Source organism: Anabrus simplex, chromosome 9 (assembly GCF_040414725.1).
Source record: "Anabrus simplex isolate iqAnaSimp1 chromosome 9, ASM4041472v1, whole genome shotgun sequence".
Lineage (NCBI taxonomy): Eukaryota > Metazoa > Arthropoda > Insecta > Orthoptera > Tettigoniidae > Anabrus > Anabrus simplex.
Window position 1 is genome coordinate 32,048,823 of NC_090273.1, and position 22,726 is coordinate 32,071,548.

At 39.6% G+C, this 22,726-nt stretch overlaps 1 protein-coding gene across 1 annotated transcript in view; it reads right to left on the minus strand.

The window, feature by feature from the left end:
• Positions 1 to 12,049: 12,049 nt before the first annotated feature.
• The window catches only part of LOC136880840 (lipase 3), a 133,394-nt gene continuing 122,717 nt past the window's right edge, over positions 12,050 to 22,726 (minus strand). Inside the window, exons 6-8 of the mRNA XM_067153384.2 lie at positions 22,212 to 22,296; positions 19,311 to 19,453; positions 12,050 to 13,277 (exon numbers count right to left, since the gene is read on the minus strand). Of these exons, the coding sequence (XP_067009485.2) occupies positions 13,119 to 13,277; positions 19,311 to 19,453; positions 22,212 to 22,296 (387 nt within the window). The 3' untranslated portion in view covers positions 12,050 to 13,118. The remainder of the gene's footprint in view (positions 13,278 to 19,310; positions 19,454 to 22,211; positions 22,297 to 22,726) is intronic.

The following is a 22,726-nucleotide window of genomic DNA, read 5'->3' on the forward strand; positions in this document are numbered from 1 at the left end:
GTTGGAAGAGGAAGCGGATTATGTGTCAGTACTGGAGGGTTTTCTTCACCCCTATAGCAGTATCAGTGGAAACTATTGATGATCTTGTGATATCAGCCTGTATCGTCCACAACCTTCTCCGGATGAGCGAATTCCTTGCCCAAATTAACACTTTATTGGCTATTTGGAATTAACAGAAGAAAACATGATTCCTCTGGCAGCTGACAAAGGAGGTAATTCTATACATGCTGCTTTCATGATAAGAGACAGCTTCACGAAATATTTTTGTAGCAGGGAGAGAGAATCGGTATGACAAAGAGAATATGCTAACAGGGTGGAGTGAAAGTTTTCTTCTAACGGACAAACATGTATTTGTTTACCTATAGTTTACTTTTTCTGCGACCCAATTAGCATAATAACGGAATGAACATCGTTATTAAAATAAAACACGTAATGTTATTAAATGAACAATACTGAACTCAAATTTTGTAAAATTATATATATTGGCATATTTGACATTAAAGTAATGGATTTATTGGTTGATATATCATTTCTAAATCTGTTAATTATTTAATCCTTTGAAACTGAACTCATTATATTTGTTATAAGTAATAATAATAATAATCATAATAAGAGAATAATAGACACCCTACCACCGATCCACAGAGGCAGCTACCATATCAATGAAAAAACATAGAATCCCAAGAACGGAGGTTCCAAATGACAGTAAATTAACATTAATCGTCTGGTACCTCCGTTTTTGGAGTTTCTATTTTTACGAACTCTTTCCTTCTCAAGACCATCGTATAATACATAAAACTAGCAACATTTATTAGCTGTTCTATCCAACTTCAGTGATATCATTTTCCATAAGTTGTCTTTCACAACGTTGTTTTTGTACCTCTTGTGTTGTAAGTTATACAACACTGGGTGTATTCGAACTTCTTTAATCAGTTCCTCGTCCACTTCGTCCGTAAAGCTCATCGTGTTGCTTAAAACAGTAAAAACAAGAATAGAAACAATGTCGCCTCGCACTGCTGTCGCCTCGCACAAATCTGGCCGGACGAATCAGTGCGCGGTGACGCTGCGAGGTCTCAGTGCGAGGTTGCGCACACTGCGCACCGCGCAGCTTGAGAAACCACTTGCATAAGCTCGTGTAGTCTGGATTTGTGCGAGGCGGGCCTCGCACCTCGCACCTCGCATGCGTCGGTTCTGAGAAACCAAGCCTTTAGACTACTAGCCTAATTGAAGCCCCCTTCGGTATTTCCTGAAAAGGATGAGTAAATCATGCCGGGAACCTCACAGCCGGCCTGAGGGCATAAGACGGCCTCTCCTTGTAATGTGCGGTTAGTCTTGTGTCTCCGCGGATTTTCTGGAATGCGAAACTAGAATGTTCCTATTCTAGGCTTTTCCCGAAGATACCACAACTTCATCACCAGGCACATAAGTGGGAGATCGCCAAGAACCGACTCTTGTTGCTGTTGTTGTTGTCGTCCTTGAGCAAGTTATTTTGGTGGAGTCAATGGCACTGTCAGAGTGTCGTCGTTGTGAACTGTTGGAGTAATATTGAAGTGTTGTCGTTAATGTTAGTGTCAGTTGTGGTGGTGATTATTATTTTAAGAGGAGGTACAACTGAGCAGCCATCTTCTATATCACTAATCAGTGATAAAAATGGAAGGAGACCGACACTTCGAAAAATGAAGGTAAAAGCCAAAGAAAGAAAAGGGCCGGAAAGGCCGTGAAAATGCAAGATTCCCTAGGCTTTGACATCTAATACTCTCGGGGTCTTAAAAGACCAAGGAAAGTCGGATAGGTTGGGTGAAAGTGAGGGACCTGGCACAAGGTAAGTGGGAGCAATGCCGGAACTCAACTAAGGGCCCCGTAGTCGCTAGCCCATGCTCCTAAGTTTAGAGCCCCTGGGATTGTCAGTTGTGCTGTGTTCTTGTCGAGTGATACGTGTTGAGTTGCTCAGAGTTTACAGAAGTCGTGTGATTTTGTGAGTTATTGGAAGTGTCTGGAATCGAGCCAAATGTACAGAAATCGTGTAATTATGTGAGTTACCGGACTTGTCTGGAGTCGAGCCGAGTGAACAGCAGCCGTGTGTTGTGACAGCTGAAGTTCATGTGTTCGAACATTCTGCGAGGACCTGCTGTGTGAAGTGACTGAGCGTGCAAAACCAAGTGAAAGCTGAAGGCTGTCAATCAAAATTACGGAAGAACAGCCAGTTCCGGTAAAGTCTGACCAGTTGGAGACTTTCTTTGAGGACTAGAGATTTTTTAAAGAGTCATTAAGAAGTGAAATGTTGTCATTCACTTTAAATTATTTTCTGTGGGTGTATTAATGTGACCACTCTTCTGTACATGAAATTAGGTCAATACAACAGAAATAATTGTATGCGTAACACTGTGTGTAAGATCTGGCGTTATCGACGGTCATCTGTTTTTCAAAGAGACAGTTTTACCAACACATCGAAGTAAGATTCTGGTCCCTATCATCAGCTCATACTTTTGCTATTACCGAAACTATTCCGCCACTTCCTACTAAACGAATGAAAAAAGGTAAGGAATACTTGAATTGAAATATAATGAATTCATTTAACTTTTATGCGTATTTGCTTGCATTAAAATGCTGTAAGGAGAAGAATAAGACCGTGTTTTTACTCAAAATTGCAACGAATAGTCGGTCAAGGAAAGAATGAGCGCACTGCACTGTATGCTCGTCGCACTTTATATTTTATCAGAATTAATATGAATTATTATCGAAATATAGTTACCTCCCATGTAGATCAATGCCTCATGGATAGCTACAATTAACTTTACATCAGAATGTTCAAGTGTATACACTCTACTGACCAATATATTCATAATGTTATTTCCTGCTGTTCCCAGGCTTAGTTTCACGTATCTATTTTTGTACTTTATTTCTCATAAGCTGACTCGACCTTCACTGTCTAAAGTTAACATAGGAACCAGGCAGCTTCTCTTCTTCCTCTCAGTTTTATTTACTTTGTTGATTGGGTGAGAGTACCTCAGGGAGATCACTGTAACTACTTCCGGGTTAATATAAGGAAATATGTCCATTGGTGTAATCACTTCAAACAGGTCGTAAATAAAGGAACGTGTCACGGCTGGCTACGTGACAAATGTACGTGCGAGAAACTTACAAAATACCACAAACTCATTCCCCTTTTCCTTTCTTTCCCCTTGAGAGACTTTACTTGTAAGGTAAAGGGGGTTGCCTTTCACCAGCCTTGTTAAATACTGTAGGCCTATATAACCTGAGTAAATAATTCGAAGTTGTCATCAAGGTAACCAAGGTGTTAATGTGGGAGGAAAGAAAATTTAATACATCATATTTGCTGACGATATGTTCATTAGCGGTGATTAGAACGGGCGTTGTGGAGTAAACCTTACATTTTATTCCCTTTTAGCCAGCTGAAACTGGGAGTCATACGATTTTTTAAGCAATTTTTACTGTACAGGCCCTGTATTCTTATGAGGTAATTCTTTGATTTAATTTATTTTATTATTAACAAAATTGTAAGCGGAAATATGCACAAAATATCTTTCGCCGTGGCTAAACGATTTGCACAGCATCGTAGCAAGTAGCGGAGTCTCGCGCAGCAGAGTATAACATGTTCAGTGAGAAAGGGTAGCAGGGCTGTATTTTTTTTTTTTTTTGCAAGGACATGGACACTGAGGTGTAATTCAACCGCTTGCCGCGCGCATTCGCCAGTCTGGCAGTCTCTTTAGTGTCGTAGTTTCTTAGTGTGTAGTCAAATACTAAACGATTTTCAATTATGTAATCACTCCTTAAGTCTATTTAATTGTAATACATGTGTATTTAGCGAAAGTTTTATTGTATAGTATTGAATCAAAATCTCAAGAAACTATTATTATCGCACTTGAGTTGGTAAACTTTTACCTCTCTGCCGAAATTCGCTCATAGAGCATCAGAAAACTTACAATTTTGTAGCCATTATTTTTAAAAAACGTTTTGATGTATATACCACCCGCCCACTTCTAATTCCCAAACGCCGCTACTGGGCATGGTGGTCCTTAGAAAATTGTGAATATCATGCTGGGAAAATTGAGCAGATTGTGTGAAAACTTTGGTATGAAAATTAACAGAAGACTAGGCCAGTTCATGATAAAGAAGAAGGATGTAGCAACAAAGACAGTTCTCTCAGGTGAAGAAATAGAACAAGTATCTACATTCAGATATTTAGGAAGCACAATCAGAAGTGATCTATATCGTTTGAATGAGGTGAAGAGCAGGATGCAATGGCCGAGGAAGCATTCATGAAGCAAAGGGTACCGATGAGTGCGCCACTGAATAGAGGTTAGTGAAGTGCTATGTATTGAGTCTTACTCTTTATGGGTCTGAAACTTGGACTTTGAAAAGAGACGAAGAAAGAAGATTGAAATCTTTCGAAATGCGGGTATGGAAAAATGGAGATGATCAACTGGCAAGACAAATTAAGTAGTATTGGAAAGAGTAGGTGAAGAAAGGGACAATGCTGGAAAGCATTGAAAAGAGAAAGAAGAATGGGTTAGTTCACTGTTTACGAAGGGAACGTTTATTAACACAGGCATTGGAAGGAAAAGTTGGAGGGGGAAGGATGAAAGGAAGAAAGAAGTATCAGATGATGGGCAGTGTGAAAATTGATAGAAGATACTGGAAGACTAAAAGGATGGCAGAAGACAGATCGGCTTGTAAAATGCATGTGAAAACCTGTGATTATGACGTGTAAGATGTGCTCTCCTTCCTCCATGTACTACGCTTTATTTCCAGCTCGTGTAGCACAGGGATCAAAAATATTTGAATAAAGTTAAAAAATGAAAACGGAGGCAAAAAAATGAAAAATAAACATAATGTTATCTAATTCTTCAATGTGGCTCAACATTCGAAATATAAATTGCAATCAGGAGCGGAGTCGCACGAGATCAGACGGCATTGCAAACATTTTTACTTTTAAAAGTGTAGGATGGGACTGAATTGAACATCTGCTACTTGCCGTCGATATCATAGTTTTCGTCAGTACCTGGAATACTCTTCATAGACCGCTGTAATCTCATCCTTGAGCAATAAGGCACGCGCGCTGAGTGCTGTTTTATTGTGAGCAATAAATAAAGGAATGGTTAAGATCCTTTCATTTCCTTTAAAATTGAATTGTTAGGAGAATTTCATTCAGCTAAAAGGAAGGTTTACAGTCGAAAATGTAAATAAAAGAAGAGAAATTCAACATTTTTTTTTCAATAATTGCGTCTTCAACAGAACATCCGTGGCCCAGGCGGTAGCCCGCCGGCGTCTCACCACTGGGTTTCGTGTTTCAAATCCCGGTCACTCCATGTGGGATTTGTGCTGAACAAAGCGGAGGCGGGACAGGTTTCCTTCCCGGTATTACTCTGCAATAGCATTTCATTTCATCTGTCAGTCATTAATCATTGCCCACGACGAGTGCGACTGGGTTCGGTAACCGGCACAGTTCCTATCCTCGCCGCTAGATGGGGCTTCATTCCATCCCTGACCCGGCCGAATGACCGGAAATAGGCTGTGTATTTTCATTTTCATTGCGTGTTTCGTAAGTAAGTTTTCGGCATTCTGATACTTACAGTATGATATTCACTCCAGACAAATGCTGTGATAGTACCAATTCTCAAAGTCCAGGGTTACCACTGCCAAAAATATTGAAAGTAATATTATTTTCTCGAATTAGTCGGCGGGTTCAGAGTGGGCGTCGGTCAGCAGGTGGCCGCGGCTCTACCGTGTCTCTACGCCTCTGCATTTGGGAGACAGAGAAGGTCTGGTCCCCACTGTCGGCTGTCCTGGTAATGGTTTTCCGTAGTTTTCCATTCTCCTCCACTAAGGCGAATGTAGGGACAGTTCCTAGTATTGGCCACGGCCGCCAACCCCTTCACCTTCTCCGAGCATCTCCTTCACCGTAGCAAATCTCCCAAGCCTGAGAGACGGCGTTATCGTCTAGGATGCCCGCCTCCCCCATTCAGGGACGGAACAAAAACGTCTTAGAATTAGTTCTCAAACAACGAGGGCCGTTTGACACAGTAGCTGGGATAACATCTTTGCCGACCGGAAATTTGAACCCAAAGGTCTGAGCTGAAAAAAAAAACCTGCCACTGACCGTGTCAACCCATGTAAGGATTAGTAACCCTGCGATGGTGCCCGAAAACGGCGGGTGAAATGTCGAAAAGGGTTGCCCCACCTTCACTTTGTCCAGTACAAATTTCAGATGGAATGCGAGGGATTTGGACCAGGAACCTCGTGAAATATCGGTAATAATAATTTCGTATGGCTATCGCTAGCCTTGCAAGGCCGACTCTCCGACAAGTGTGGGCGTCGTCTGTTGTGAATGTGATGCTGCGTTATAGTGTGGCACAGTGTTGTGTGAGGTAAGTTGAAGGAGCATTGGGGACAGCATAAATATTCATTCCCTGAGCCAAAGGAATTATTTGTTTGTTGCTTTCTTGTTTTGCTATTTGTTTTACGTCACACCGACACAGATAGGTCTTATGGCGACGATGGGATAGGAAAGGGGTAGGAGTGAAAAGGAAGTGACCATGCCTTTAATTAAGACAGAGCCAGGTGTGAAAATGGGAAACCACGGAAAACCATCTTCAGAGCTGCCACTCAGCCGTGAAAAATCAAATTCTGGTTAATGTATATCGATGAGAAGCCACATTATTTCAACATAATGTAGGTAGGCAAACTCTTTAATCCTGTGAAAATATACATATTCCAGATATAATGAAAATGGCCTTCGAGGATATTTATGCTTAACCAATGTAACCGAATGGTTGTAGTACAAATGAGTGTGTGTCGGAGGGACTAGCTGAGATAAATTTATAAGAGAATGTTGTAGAACCTACGGAATAATGTTCCATTCCTAAATAATAATGTATTATTGGGCATATAGTATTGACTATGTTTCATTTTTTATTTCATTCTTACTGTAGAATTGAATAAGATCATGCACGGCATGTTTTTTAGTTATTACAGTATTTAATTACATGATTCAGTTTATGCTTGTTCTTAAAGAACGTTCCAATTGCATTTAATTTAAGGTTTTAATAAGTTTCATTACTTAACTTTGATGATCATAATTGTCTGATGTTTCCTTTAAGAAATGTAACTTAAATTATGTCAGTTTTTAATATTAATCTAGTTTGTAATTTATTTCAATTCATTTTAATTTTATTACTTACCTGTAGCTATTTTAATTATTGTAAAATGTTATTTAAAATGGTTAACGCAATGAAGTTAAGTGTAAGATAGGGCCTAGGCCTCTAACTTTGCCACTGACTAAGGCATAAATAAATACATAAATATATAAATAAATTCATATTAAGACTAATGTAGGACAGGATTGAAGTCTAGGATACCGTCTGTTTTAAAATTCAAATTTGATCAGTACCTCATAAGGAAGAGTAGAATACAAAACTTCGCTCCATCAATATTGGGTTTAGGAATAAATGCTGAAGGAGAAAAATTGTTTTTGAAATTAATTTGCAATAACTTTCGTCATATTAAAAATGCTGATATGGTGAAATTTCTGAAATACCCCTCTGCCCACCCCGACTGGTTACCAATGATCAGCCCGGCTGCATTCTCACTTTTCAGTTAAATCGCCTGCAGTAATCTGTAATCATCTGCTTCGCGATGACTGTCAACTAATTTCAAGAGCAAGTCCATCAGTTTGCAGGCGTTGACGTGCGCTAGAGCTGCTTTTTCCATGGATAACACTATGTCGCCAACTCCCGGGTCAGCAGCAGATCTGCACCTTTTACTTGCACCTCACAGTGTACCACCAAAAAGAAAGGTTGTCCGACAGGAAGTGTTGGGGTCATTTGAATAAACCAGATTTGAGTGTGTTACCCAGTAGCATAACGTTAAAACCCGTCAATGGCGGGTATGTGCAGGTAGTAACAAATAAATAGAGACCGGATGTTTAGGAAATAACAGGTTAAATGCAAAGTAATTTGGCTGGTAGAAAGTGTCGTCACCGAGCTCGATAGCTGCAGTCGCTTAAGTGCGGCCAGTATCCAGTATTCGGGAGATAGTAAGTTCGAACCCCACTGTCGGCAACCCTGAAAATGGTTTTCCGTGGTTTCCCATTTTCACACCAGGAAAATGCTGGGGCTGTACCTTAATTAAGGCCACGGCCGCTTCATTCCCATCGTCGCCATAAGACCTACCTGTGTCGGTGCGACGTAAAGCAACTAGCAAAAAAAAAAAAAAAAAGTGTCGTCTAGCCTGTTTATCAGTAATGTAGCAAGTGTAACCTAACTTCTAGGGGTTATATTAGTTCGGACCCTAATGTTTATGCAAATTTCATAGCATAGAGTACACTTGTTACATCCAGGTACCACAAATAAATTATCAGGAATGTTTTCTGAGTGGACGATCGATGCAGGGCGTGGAAATCCAGATCGTGCAAGTGTAAAACCAACATTATATATCTCACATCTCTCTCCAGAATCCATTCAATCCTATTTCCACTGAAGCTACGCTGTGACTTCTTGCCCCGCTGTAATATTAGCAGTGACGGGGATATTTTAATTAATATAATGTGACTGAGTTGGGGTTTTTCTAAACCTCTTACCTTCGGTTTTACTCTCACCGTCCTGCTCTTCCTCCTCCCCTCCTTCGTGGATATCAACATACCTGCAATAAAATGAGAGAAAATTCAAATGATTACGTGCTCCGCTTGTCAAGTGGGATCTACTCACCCCACAATAAAGAGGGGGAGAAATGAGAGCTTTACAAAGGGCATGTGTTACTTCCAGCAAGAGCCTGCCTGGCTTTAATTAAAGGGATAGGGTTAGGGCTTACAGTTTGTCACTTGCGAAATATCTGTATCGCCACAACATGAGCACACACCGGGTTTGCTCTCACCAGCAATATCAATTAATTGATTAATTAAAATATAATATTGGAATCTATCATGTGACTAGATTACATTACACAAATTGAAATGAAACAGCACCTCTACTAGGATTAATTCATTATGTTGGATTTATTAAGTAATCCTTGTAATTTGTCTGCAATTTGCATAACCAAGGAAGATAAATACAGAATGTAATTGGATAGTTATCATTGTGTCGTTCTTGCTGTTCCTATTATTATTAGTATTATTATTATTATTATTATTATTATTATTATTATTATTATTATTACACACACATATTAATGACAGACTGCAATGTCCTTCAGCGTACTGTCAGAAAGCCCCTGTAAATTAATTAAGTGCCTTAACGATCCTCTATTCAAGGGCCTCTCAGGGTGCATGTGCCTGGTGCATGCACTGTGCACGGTGCAAAAGACGACTTCGCTTGGTTGACCAGAGTGCAGAACCCCACTCCTCGATTTGGAGCAATAGTGCTGTCTTTCTCTTTCCCCAAGCCTGTCTCGATCGCTCCCCCTGTCTCCCTCTTCCTCACTCGCTCCGTAGCGCTCCAAATCCGAGCCGAGTTGAGCCGAGTTGAGCCGAGCTTAGCCGAGTAGCCCAGAGACGAAGCGTTGATCCGAGCCGAGCCGAGTAGAACCGATCCACAGTGGACGGAGCTATTGAGCCTCGATTTGCACGCGTGAGATTTTGGGCATTTGAGAGGCCCTGCTCTATTCGCAAATAGCTTTGTGACTTCGTTCACTTCCACGCGTCTTGTCACCAAATCCTTAAAAACTGAGTCTAACCATCGTTGGCTAGTTGGCATATTCTCGTTGGCAGAGTCCAAACCACCTTCCTCCGTTCGCCTCGCAAGACCCCACCACCGAAGCCGGTGAATACGTACAACTCCATTCGTCGAGTTAATTCCTAGCTTAGCCGAGCTTTCCGAATACCAACATGACAGCGTTCCCTTCTGCTTGTATTAGTATCGCTGAATAACACATGCTCTCATTTTACGAGGAAACATCCTTCCTCTTTCCCTACGGCCTGTTGTACCTGAGGGAGAGAGCATATCAAGATATTTAGCAACTAGCCTAAAAAATAAAATAGCCCACGAATTTAAATATTATTAAAAATAACATACATGTCCACAGGTTTATAACTCAACATTTATTTCAGATACTGATGAAAATAACCTCCTTCCGCAGTAAGACATGCCTCACATAATTTAAAAAAATATTTGCCACTGTCTGGTGAAGTTTATCCACGAAACTTATTTTATATGGCCGAAATTTCAGCAATCGGTCGCTTTGTGGGCCGACCACATGTGTATGTTCGTTTCCTGCACGAAACGATTAATGATTTTCTGACACTCGCATCTAACCTCGCCCGAATATCCCCAGGTTTACCTTCAGTTATTTTTTTCTCATTTCCTGTGTGCATCACAAACTGAACCTATAGTACGCCACTATTACATCAACTTCGAAACGCAAAATATTTCAGGAATGCTTCATTCTGTTATTTACGTGCAAATCTCAGAACGCATTTTCTATAGCTAAAATAACATTCTACCAAATAAATTCGCTGATCAGCAGAACACTTCATCTTCCAGTCGATTACTTAATACACAAGAATACAAAAGCAAAATTCTGTAGCTGTTTTTCACTGTGCTTTTTGTACCGGTCGAATTAAAACTCATCGACACGATCGGACTTAAAAGCAGCGCATGTCATAACCCCCCATATACACTTAATCATGCAATGAATGTCATTAGTCAGCACTTATCATACCTCAGCACCTTAGACGCTGTCACAGATTTAAATGAGACTGAGATTTTTATGGAAGATACATTTGGCTCTGGCCTCTGCGACTAGATGAATGCAAAGTAAACTGTACCCATTAAGAAATAGCAACAAAATGACAAAAATATTAACATATTTTTAGTCGCTTTGTCATTTCTATTTGAACAACATATACATGATGTTGGGAATATCCTGTAATGCTTAGCTTAGTACAATACTGTACTATACAATCCCAAAGTTCTAGCAGTTTTCACTAACTCACACAAAACATTACCATACATGGCAAAGGTATCCATTTCAATATGTGCACACTAGAAGCAATACTTTGCTACGAGCAATTTTGTTCAAGTTTGCTTGACAGAAAAATATGAATTACACGAATAAATAATTTTTTGGACCTGATTAATGGAAAATATATTCTGAATACTAGACAGATAACATATGAAAAAACGCATAACATACTTTCTTGTCTACATTTTTCTCTAATAAATACTATTATTAAACAAAAATCGAAGAAAAATAAATATAACGTGATATATACATGAACAGTAGTGTTTTTGAAAACAAAAACCTGTTAATAAGACACGCATTGGATGCACATAAATATTAGGTAGTATTTTAAAGGTTTTTATTCCATGAAATCAACAAAATTATTGCACAATGAACATGTTTCAAATTAATAATATCTAGTGTTCATAAATAATATACAAATGATATGAAAGGAAATTTTTTATAGAACACTTTGTAACATCCTAGCGTAGGGCTCGAGTTTTATTTCTGTTAATAGATAACATTACATCTCTGAGCAAGTTATGGCTTTGGCAAATAATAGTATTTCTAAGTAACTACTGCCACAAAGTTAAAATTATGAATGTCCACTCCCAAGTTTAAGAAATAAGAGCACCGGTAGCAGGATTTTCTGTGACGTAGACATTGATCACTATAGTCAAGTACATACTGGGATTAAATTTTTTCTTCTCTCACCACAACATAATAACTGCAGTAGTTACTCATGGAAAACACTGAGCTCCTGAAGAAGGACGAAATATTTACAAACCTGTAAAGGAATCAAATACTGCATTATTAATAAGGACAAATCACATTCTTACGGACACTAAAATGCTGCGCTGCATATTTTATCATATTAATTTGGACTTACAATAAATGTAGTTTTAAATTCTCAGTTCTTCGAGAATCATTAATAACATAATTAGAGGATAAAAACATATCTCATATCTTCAAATAAATATCTGTACATGGTAGAAATTATACAAAACCTTCAGAATTCAAAGAACATTCGCACTTCAAATTCTTAGTGGAAGAAGGAATATTTCTTTTTTGATTGAGTGAAACAAAGGCAGAGTTGAAAGAAAGCAGTTCATCTTAAATATCACGCTACAGAGACATCACAACATAGACATATTCCTTATATTCCAGGATAAAGAATGTATTTTAAAGTGAACTTTATTTTCAAAAATTAACATTAATATAGCTAGTAAAATTTAATGTATGTGTAAAATTGACACAACACAAAGAGCACATAGCACATAAAATGGTAATGAATTGTGAAAAAAACGAAACTGCGATAAATTTAGGATAGACAAAATTACAATATTGTTTGACTGAATGTAATATATTTCTATACACTTAGGGGGATGAACACGTGCGTGTAAATATACTCGCTAAAAAGATATAGAATATTTGACGGAATAAATCATATTGAGGATTTTTTTAATTTCGTGTGGCTATTTCTAGCCGAGTCCAGTCCTTGTAAGGCAGACCCTTCGATGAGGATGGGCCGCATCTGCTACGTGTAGTAACTGCGTGTTATTGTGGTGGAGGATAGTGTTATGTGAGGTGTGTGAGTTGCAGGGATGTTGGGGGGGCAGCACAAACACCCAGCCTCCGAACCATTGGAATTAACCAATTAAGGTTAAAGTCCCCGAACCGGCCGGGAATCGAACCCGGGACCCTCTGAACAGAAGGCCAGTACGCTGACCATTCAGCCAACGAGTCGGACGATTGAGGAAATGAATGGTAGGAATTAAGTGAGGTAAATGTTTTGTATGAAATCTGAAGAGTGCAAAACCTAGTACGAGATGATAGGCAGAAACAGATTAGGCTAGTGAATATGAAGAAGGTATATGACCAAACATTGGCAAAAATAGGTTGGAAAGTGAATTTGTAGATGAAAGATGGACGCAATGGAAATTATCCTTACCTACAACTAGCTTAAGAGCAAAAAGAACTCAACAGCCCGAAGAGGTTTTCATCCATACCGAGTATCATGGAAAAGTAATAAATGTCAGTCTCTGGAAAACATGTTCATTGTTATTACTCATTCACAATTACTTCTTAGGCAGTATTCCTCGATACAAGTTCTTAGTCTACAGGTACAAACAGTAGCAGTCCTTTAATGTGAATATTCCAGTTCAGTATACTCTATACATATCCAGCAGGCGCAGTAAAGGATCGTAAAGGACAGCATCGGCGTCAGTAGACCAGAGAAAGCTGAGATGGCTGAAGGACTGGGCAGCAACAAGGAAATTGCCAATCATGTTCGGCAGTTGCTGAGCTAACCACTCCATGTCCTGAAACAGAAATCACGGTCGTTATTCCAGCAAATATTACCAGGTAGTAGTAATGACCCGATATTTAATATCTGTCATTAACATGCTCATATACAGTATGATTTAAAAGTTACCTCAGAAATTGAAGTAGCCCATAGAGTGGTCAAAATATTACTTCGAGATAGAAACATATATTGTAGGACAAAAGCCTGCATCAGAGCAAGCCTGGAAAGGTCAGGAAGGACAAAGTAGATGTAGTAGTAACTTCAAAAGACCCCTTAAAAATTTGTTGACATCCAATAGCTTCTACTCAGTATCTGAATTTGATGAAAAAATAACACTGTTTCAAGGGGGGTAATAAAGGCCAACGCCATCCTAACACGTTGGTAAATTAGTAGTTATTTATCACTCTCTTGGACGAATAGTGTTATGTTTATTTTAACTTTTGTGTATATACTGTAGTTGTATTTATTTTCTGTGCTTAATGAGATACTTGTAATATTTTGTAACTATGCACCTATGACTCTGTCCATTGGAACTGCCAGTTGCCTAACGACAATAAAAATTATTCTATTATATTATGTTAATTATTATTTTCCAAAATGCTCCATATTCCCAAACAAAGAAGAAGTGGCCATAAACGAGGTGACAGTTGTCTGTGCACACTGTGCAGTTACACACTAGACCCTGAATGTTGTTTACAAAAGCTGTTCGAACTGTAGTCCTTACTAACATTCCCTTGCCTGAAGACCCCGAGTCCGATTCCTGACCATATCAAGGATTTTTACCTGGATCTCAGGGCTGATTAGAGAGATCCACTCTGCCTACAATATGATGAAGTACATGTTGGTGGGATAGCGACCCCGATCAACGAAGCAAAAAATAATGGCTGAGAGAATTGGTTACGTTGATCACGGCGTGTCAGGGTTGAACAGGAGTATAGCATTAGTTGAGAAATTGTTTCTTTTCCCATTAATTATTATCAACATGTTTAATTTATACGTAGGTTCTATTTATTAAAACATTCGGATAAGTTAGTGATATACAGAAAGCATGTTGAACACAAGAACAGGAAGCTCTGATTACGAGTACGCCCTTTGGTTAATAGCCTTCTAGTGTTAGAAGGTCCGAGTGAGAGTTGTCTGGAATGTGCAAATATCTTGTCTTCTGAGGAAAAGGACTACATCTGAATTTTGTGGAACAGTGTGTGGAATTTCTTTGGTGATGTAATAAATGTATGCTTTATAAAGAACTGAAATGAGAATGCTTGTCCCTAAAAGCGTGAGGGTCCTTCTTGCAGAATTTCGTTATATTTACTAGACTGGAATGCGGTCCTGTAATCCCCATAGCGAGACAGCTGACTGAACCACCATGGCGAAACATGCCCTATACGATAGGCCCTCAACAGAACGCACGTGTGAAACCCGTATTAAATTCAGCATCTGTGACTGGGAAGCAATTTTCTTTGAAATTCTAAAGTTTAATTTTGGTTAATATGACTTCAAAATTTTCCTCGGGTTCTGCATTTTTGTAGAAGTGTCAATCAATGTTACAGACACTGAAGAAACAGTAAGAATTATTCAATTGCATTAAATAAGTAGCCTACAATAAATATACTTCTGCGTGTGTAATTTATGAAAAAGAAATATTATGCACATCATTATTTCGATATTTCTATATTCGATGCATTTCTAGCTTCTGTAAAAAATAATTAAATGTGTCCTTTATTTTAAAAACGTGACTAAAATTCAGTCTTATTAGATAACAGGGTTAGACATAATGTAAGCAAATATGTTTTATGAGTGATATTCTGATTTTTTATTCGTAATAAAACTAAGTATATATCAAAAACACGGTGGTCTTAAGATTTTTTAGGTACTGTATGGGAAAAGGAGTCTCTTGGAACCACTGTACTTGTATTAACTCATTTGTTAACGTAGGGTGATAAAAATCATTGAGAAAAGTGGCACCTAGAATGGTCGCTGTAAGTGGCCGTGATTCGGTATTAACCTTCTTTTCATGATAAGAGCTTTGCCGCACGGCTACGTGACCAGGTGGTACTGCATACTTTGCAAGCTCTATCCGTACAGTAAATACAATATATATTTTGACAAACTTTCAAAGTACTTAGAACACCATTCAATGATCTTCCGAAGTAGCATCTCCAAGAACAGAAATGGCAACTGAAAGTTGTAAAAGCAATTACATTAATGGAAAGTTTTAGTGAAAAGGCAAGAAGAATCCGAATCAATCCAAGATTACACAATGAGTACTCCTACATAATTAGTAACAAGCATTTTCGTTTCAGGAATAACTTTCCCCCCGATCCTTTCTTTGATATTAGGGCAATCAGGCAGCTCTTTTGACACCGCCGCAGTTAGGGAGGGAGTTCTTATTAAAGAATTTAATGACAGAAGTTACAAAGGTAATGCTAGTCTTACAAAATAAAAAGAGCAACTTCCTTTTATACTTAGAAGCAGTTACTTTAAAAGAGAAGTCTAATTTTAGCACGGTATTAATTTATTTCCCTTCTCTGTCGAGAGAAGTTGTAACAAAAGATGAAGTCAGTAAATGCGGGAAGAATATTAATTCTGACAGAGATCACCATGGTGCATATCCTTCTGTACAAGAAGACCAACAGATAACCGCACTCTTGTCAAGGAATTTGTCGGTAATACCTAGTATATCGATTTAATAAAGCTCAGAATCACGTTTTTAAAATCTAGGCTAGTGGAAGTAAAATTTTACATAGACAAATTCAGTTTTTCCGTGCTCCTTCTGCTTCTCCGATCAGTAATATTTCACAAAATGAACCATAGTTATTGGTCACTCTTAACCATTACGCAGAAACACTGCACTTCGAAAAGTCTTCAGGCGAATGATAACATTAGAGACCACATGTTGAACAAAATGTCCATGGTTTATTTTTACAGATAGAGTTGAATTCTGGAGGCTGAAAACACTGCGATTTTATGAGCAAATAAATGTTACTTTATGGTCCAGAAAAGTTTGTACCTTGGATACAATTTATCCTTTGTATATCATTTAGTTCATGGAGTGGATAACAATAAGCACTGGCATCTTTCAGGGCAACTTGTTAATAAAAATGAATGCGTGGAAATATAAATTATGATAAGAAGAAGAAGAAATCATCTATTTTTCTTTTAGGATTTATTCTGTATCCTTTCAGGACTTAACTTGTCTACCCATTTGAAACAATATCACGTTTAAATGGGTGGAACGTCGATCAACACACAATAATAAGGTGGTTGAGAACTTTTTCACCTAAAACAATCGAAAGTAATTACTCAAAAACATTCTAGTGTCGACAGATATAGAAAATATAGTGGAAGTGCTGGAGTTGATAATTACTGTAAGGAATGTACAATTACATAACCATCCCCCATTAAAATCAACAAGAAGAGTTAAAAGAACAGGTCTGACACCTCTCACAATAAAGGCAACAGCAAAGAATGCGTCGGGCTACGAAGACCATAGAGATGAAAGGCTTCCTAAACCGTTGCGTTGACGAAGGAAGGTCGGATAAGAATGACGATGGCAAGGTGCCTGCTAGAAGTAAGTGAAGGGAATGTCAGAACCACCTCAGAGTTCCCGTGGTCACCAGGAACAATCTTCTCAAGAAATTGGTTGGATCACAGTGGGGATACCATCCGAATTTCTGAAATGTCTCTATGTTATTCTGCAGCAGAATACGCCTGTTCTGTTTGGTATAGTTCCACGCATGCCAAAAAGTTAGATGCAACTTGTAATGAAACATATAAAATTATAACAGGCTGCTTGAAATCCACTTTACCACTTCAGAGGAATAGCACCACCTCCTATTCGAAGAGAAATAGCTGCCAATAAGGAAAGAAAGAAAGTGGAGCAGAAAAGAACCCATCTTTTGCTTGGGTAGGCAGAGCAAAGGTTAATTTAGCCGGATGGGGCTACTCTAGTGAGAATGATATTAATTGTGAATATGGAGAAGTCCAGACTATACAACATCTGCCGCAATGTCAACTGTGTCCAGCCTCCTGTAATCAAGGAGAAATAGATTACTCCACAGTAAACGCACTGGAACCAGTGGCGAATTTCCCATACATGCGACTGATGTGTTACACCCCTTGTATTTTCAACGAAAAATAAACATTCATTGCTTATATTTTCATGGAAGCTACTTATATAAAATTCAAACGCATAGTTATCGATGATCATTTTTTTTACAACTTGCTTTACGTCGCACCGACGCAGATAGGTCTTACGGCGACGATGGGACCGGAAAGGGCTAGGAGTAGGAAGAAAGTGGCCGTGGCCTTAATTAAGGTACAGCCCCAGCATTTGCCTGGTGTGAAAATGGGAAACCACGGAAAAGCATCTACAGGGCTGCCGACAGTGGGGCTCGAACCTACTGTATCCCGAATACTGGATACTGGCCGCACTTAAGCGACTGCAGCTATCGAGCTTGGTATCGATATTCATAGATGGAAGCAACGAGCGTGGCTGGCTAGTGACTTACTAATTATTGCCAAAGTACTCCAGAGATGACAGCACGATAACTGAAACCTTGTTGTTTGTTGATCTCTTCCGTGGGGTTGGAATGCGGAACGAACAGCCACATCCGTCGGAGGCCGGTGCAAGCTGCAATCCTGTAAGTTATTTCGTAAAATACTGGATTTCTTGCTTGTGAGTGGTTCTTTTCTTGTGCTATAAATTATGATATATGACAAATGTGTGTTGTAGTATTGTAAATAATTTAGTATTGTGTGCCTGTAGTGTAAATATCAAACAAAGAAAATGCGGGAATGATGCGACTTTGAAATGACATCACACCGATCAGAGAGTAGTTCATAGGCATGGATATAGAAGCGCCAGGGTCACGCGATTCTACCGCGCAATCTAAATTGATTCATTCTAACCATTGTGTAATAGAACGATTATTAAAAGAAACATTTAAAGTCCGACTCGTTGGCTGAATGGTCAGCGTACTGGCCTTCGGTTCAGAGGGTCCCGGGTTCGATTCCCGGCCGGGTCGTGGATTTTAATCGCTTCTGATTAATTCTTCTGGCTCGGGGACGGGGTGTATATGTCCGTCCCAACACTCTCCTCATCATATTCAGACAACACACTACACTACCAACCACCACAGAAACACGCAACAGTGCTTACATCCCTCCATAGAGGGTTGGCGTCAGGAAGGGCATCCGGCCGTAAAAACAGGGCCAAATCCACATGTGCGACGCAGTTCGCACCAGCGACCCCACAGGTGTGGGAAAAAGTGGCAGGAAAAGAAGAATTAAGAGAAACATTTAATATGCTTTCTTTTAAGGACAAAAGCAGAATTATAAATGAAGGATAACCGCCTCCAACTCTGAATGTAATTACACAACTTAAGTCGTGTGTTCGTCATTTCAACAGATATACTTATGAAACAGACCACTGGATTGGTGGACGTGATATTTTAAATAAACTTTTCTGTTGGCCCTGTTTGTTGTTTTCTCTCGAGAAATGTGTTTGCGTTGATGTATCCTGGGGTTTACTTTTTTCGGTTACAACCCCTAAACCAGAAGTCAGGAGTTCCCACTAACTGGAAGTAGGCAAGTTCTGATCACAGCGAATATAATATTGGAACTGTGCCTTATATGTATACGTTTCTGACAGGAGGATAAAGGAAGAAAGAAAGAAAGAAAGAAAGAAAGAAAGAAAGAAATGAATAAATAAGTAAATAAAGTTCCACTAACTACATTTTGATGGTTTTCGGAGACGGCAAACTCCCGGAATTTTGTCCCGCAGGAGTTATTTTATGTGCCAGTAAATCAACGACACGCAGTTGATGTATTTGAGCACCTTCAAATACCACAAGACTGAGCCAGGATCGAACCTGCCCAGTTGGGGTCAGAAGGTGAGAATGCGAATTTTTCAAGCTGAGAGCCCCTATGGTAAAAGCTCTCGTAATCACATCGTACAACAGATACTCGACCAACCCCACCTATATAGTAGTAGAGCAAGTAGATAAATGTTTCCTTCAGAACTTCAGAATTTCAGTGTTTTATCTACCTGAGGCTCCGTAAAGGGGTCACTATCACCAACGAAGATAGCGACGGGTGAGCTGACTGCAACCAGGTCATATTCTACAGGAGAAGAGCTGTTGTAGCGGTAGGTATTCTCCTCCGGTCCATAGTCATACTTGGAGAACCTCCCTGCAAGAGAAAAGTTCTGACAGAGAAATTATCAAGCACACGTCAATTGTACATCTGACATAGTAAAAATAACTTCAAAAGAATGACAGTAAAGATTTTTTTTAATCTGGAGAGAAATGATCTCGAAACACTTTCGTAATGGCTGGTACTCTCACAGAAAAACCTGGACGATATCACACCTGGATTACAAGTAGTTTTGTGTTGTGACATTTATAAATTGTTTCCCTCAGCCATCATCATCACTTCTGTTTCCTCTTCTTCCTTATGTCCCCTTTCCAATTACTGGTGCTATATGGGAACTAATCCCATTTTTATGGCAAGATACACCTCCTGACGAGAACACTGTGTTGAGTGAAGTATTCACTTCTGTTGTGAGTGATAGTGTGGTGTGTTGTGTAAAAATGAAGGGGTGCGAATTAAGACGCACAAAAATACCCAGTCCCCAAGCTGGAGGCATTAATCGCAGTTAAACTTCCCAGCCAGGAATCGAACCGCAGGGCATAACGCTGTCCATTCGTCCAGAAAGCCAGATATCACAGTCAGCATTACTGTTTGTTTGTCCCGTTTCTCTACCGGGTTGGGTATAAGTTGAGATGAATCTGCCGTGGTGGGTTTTTATGACCGGATGCCCTTCCTGACGTGAACCTCATCAGAGGAGTTTTTTTTTTTGCTAGGGGCTTTACGTCGCACCGACACAGATAGGTCTTATGGCGACGACGGGATAGGAAAGGCCTAGGAGTTGGAAGGAAGCGGCCGTGGCCTTAATTAAGGTACAGCCCCAGCATTTGCCTGGTGTGAAATGGGAAACCACGGAAAACCATCTTCAGGGCTGCCGACAGTGGGATTCGAACTTACTATCTCCCGGATGCAAGCTCACAGCCACGCGCCTCTAGCGCACGGCCAACTCGCCCGGTCATCAGAGGAGTTAATGAGATGAAATGAATAACGTGATATATGATAGTAGGGAAAGGGTGAAACCCGGTGCCGACACATAGCCTACTCCTGTCGAATAGCACCAAGGGATCTGCTCAAAGATTGACGTCCCCATCCGGCGAACGAATCACTATCAAATGCCATCGCTCCATATGAGCACTGCGGAGAGTTTCGGAATTTAATCCACGCTTTCGGCACGCAATTTAGTGATTAGAAATTGTATACCACCAGCTCCCCTACGTTGCTAGCCAACATTCTGATGGTGAAATTTTTTTCGAACAACGGGACTCGAACCGGAAAACCACGGTGTCAGACCGTTTAGACTTCAGCGTTTTAACGATCATGGCCACCGGGCGAGCATGCAGTCAGCAGCATTACTATGTGCAATAAATATTTCTTCCTTTAGTAAACGGGTAATATATTTAAACTGCCATGTTTTTAAAATTTTCTGACCTATGCTTTTCACTTCTCACCTTCTCTGTTTTTTTTCTTCGTAACTGAAGTAGTAAAATTATGTTCCGAAGGGCGTGGGTTCGACTCCCCACCAGGAAGTCGAGATATTTAGGGACGAATCTTGAGCTTCTGAGAGGCATGTGACCCTGAAATTCACGCAGTGTCAGCTAGGAAAGAGAACTATACCAAGATAGCGGCTAGGTGCAGGAGCTGATCACTCTCTCCCACATAGCCCCGTGATTTACTTCCCAGTCCCTAACGGAGTTTCGTGATTTACTTTTTCTAACAATGGGTCCCGTCCCTTATACTCTCTTTATTTCATAATATTCCTTTTTCATTATCTTTTCATTTCTTCCTGCTATATCCAATGGTCAAATAATCGCAGTGACTCTTAATCAAAAACTATCTTAATATTTTATCTTCCTTTGTCAATTAGCCGAAGCCTATCGCACTCCTCTGGGGCAAGGATTAATGACTGGCAGATGAAATAGTGTTGGAGAGTGTTGCTGGAATGGAAGATGACAGGGAAAACCGCGGAGTACTCGGAAAAAACCTGCCCCGCCTCCGCTTTGTCCAGCACAAATCTCACACGGAGTGACCGGGATTTGAACCACGAAACCCAGCGGTGAGAGGCCGTCGCGCTGCCGCCTGAGCCACGGAAGCTCAGATGAAGGAGTATTGGAGGAAAAGGGAACAACAAAGCACTGAAATGTTCGCGTGGTCCCCAGAAGACCCTAACGGAGAAATAATAATAATAATAATAATAATAATAATAATAATAATAATAATAATAATAATAATAATAAATTTATTGGCTTTACGTCATACTAACTACTTTTAAGCTTTTCGGAGACGATGAGATGCCGGAGTTTTGTTCCGGGGAGTTCTTTTATGCGCTAATAAATCTAACGACACGGGGCTGACATATTGGAGCACCTTCCAATATCACCGGACTGAGCCAGGATCGAACCTGTCAACTCGGGCTCAGAAAGCCAGCGCCTTAACTATCAGAACCACTCATCCCGTCATACTGGAATATGGGGACTGCAATTAGGATACAGTCCAACCACATCCCTGGTGTAAACTGGAAATGCAGTTTCAGGACTGATAGTCGTGGGATTAGAACCCCTCGCATCCCAATTTCAAAATAACCCGTACGGCGTAGCCAACTCTCTATGAGATCTACGTTATAAACAGTTTAGTATACCTTCTAAACAATAATGCTGAATCAATTTTCTGGTCTTCAACAACTTATAAAAGTCTGTAATTGGAGAACATTAGTTTATTAACAGTAAAATTACATAGATCCTTCTCTCAAACTAAGTGCACATCCCGAAACAGAAGAATAGATTTAGTGGTAGTTGTATCATACCTGTGTCCATGCTCTGCATGAAGTGACTCATTGTACGGACCGATGTTTGTGTTGGATAATGAGAGAACAAGTCAGGAACCAGACTCTGAAAATTAAACACTGAGTTATGATATTGTCACAGTTTGTCAACAAAAGAAATAACACATGTATTACATTAAGTGATAGTCGTGATATAGATTCTAAAAGACTACACCAACAATCTTTGAAAGCCTATACAACAGCAGAAAGAACAAATTTCTTTCCAAATTCAACAACATGTCCTGTGAATTAACTTCCCTTCCTCCCTAAGAATCGGCCAGGTTCGATGCATTCGAACGCTAGACTGCATGGTGAGTAAGCTGCACATAGACAGCTAGGTCAGAATCTCAAATAAGCCATCGTTGAATAGGAATAATTTCTTCACTCATTTTAACTCAACGAAAAGGGAATAATAATAATAATAATAATAATAATAATAATAATAATAATAGGAAACATGACGACGACGATGATGATGATGATGATGATTGTTGTTG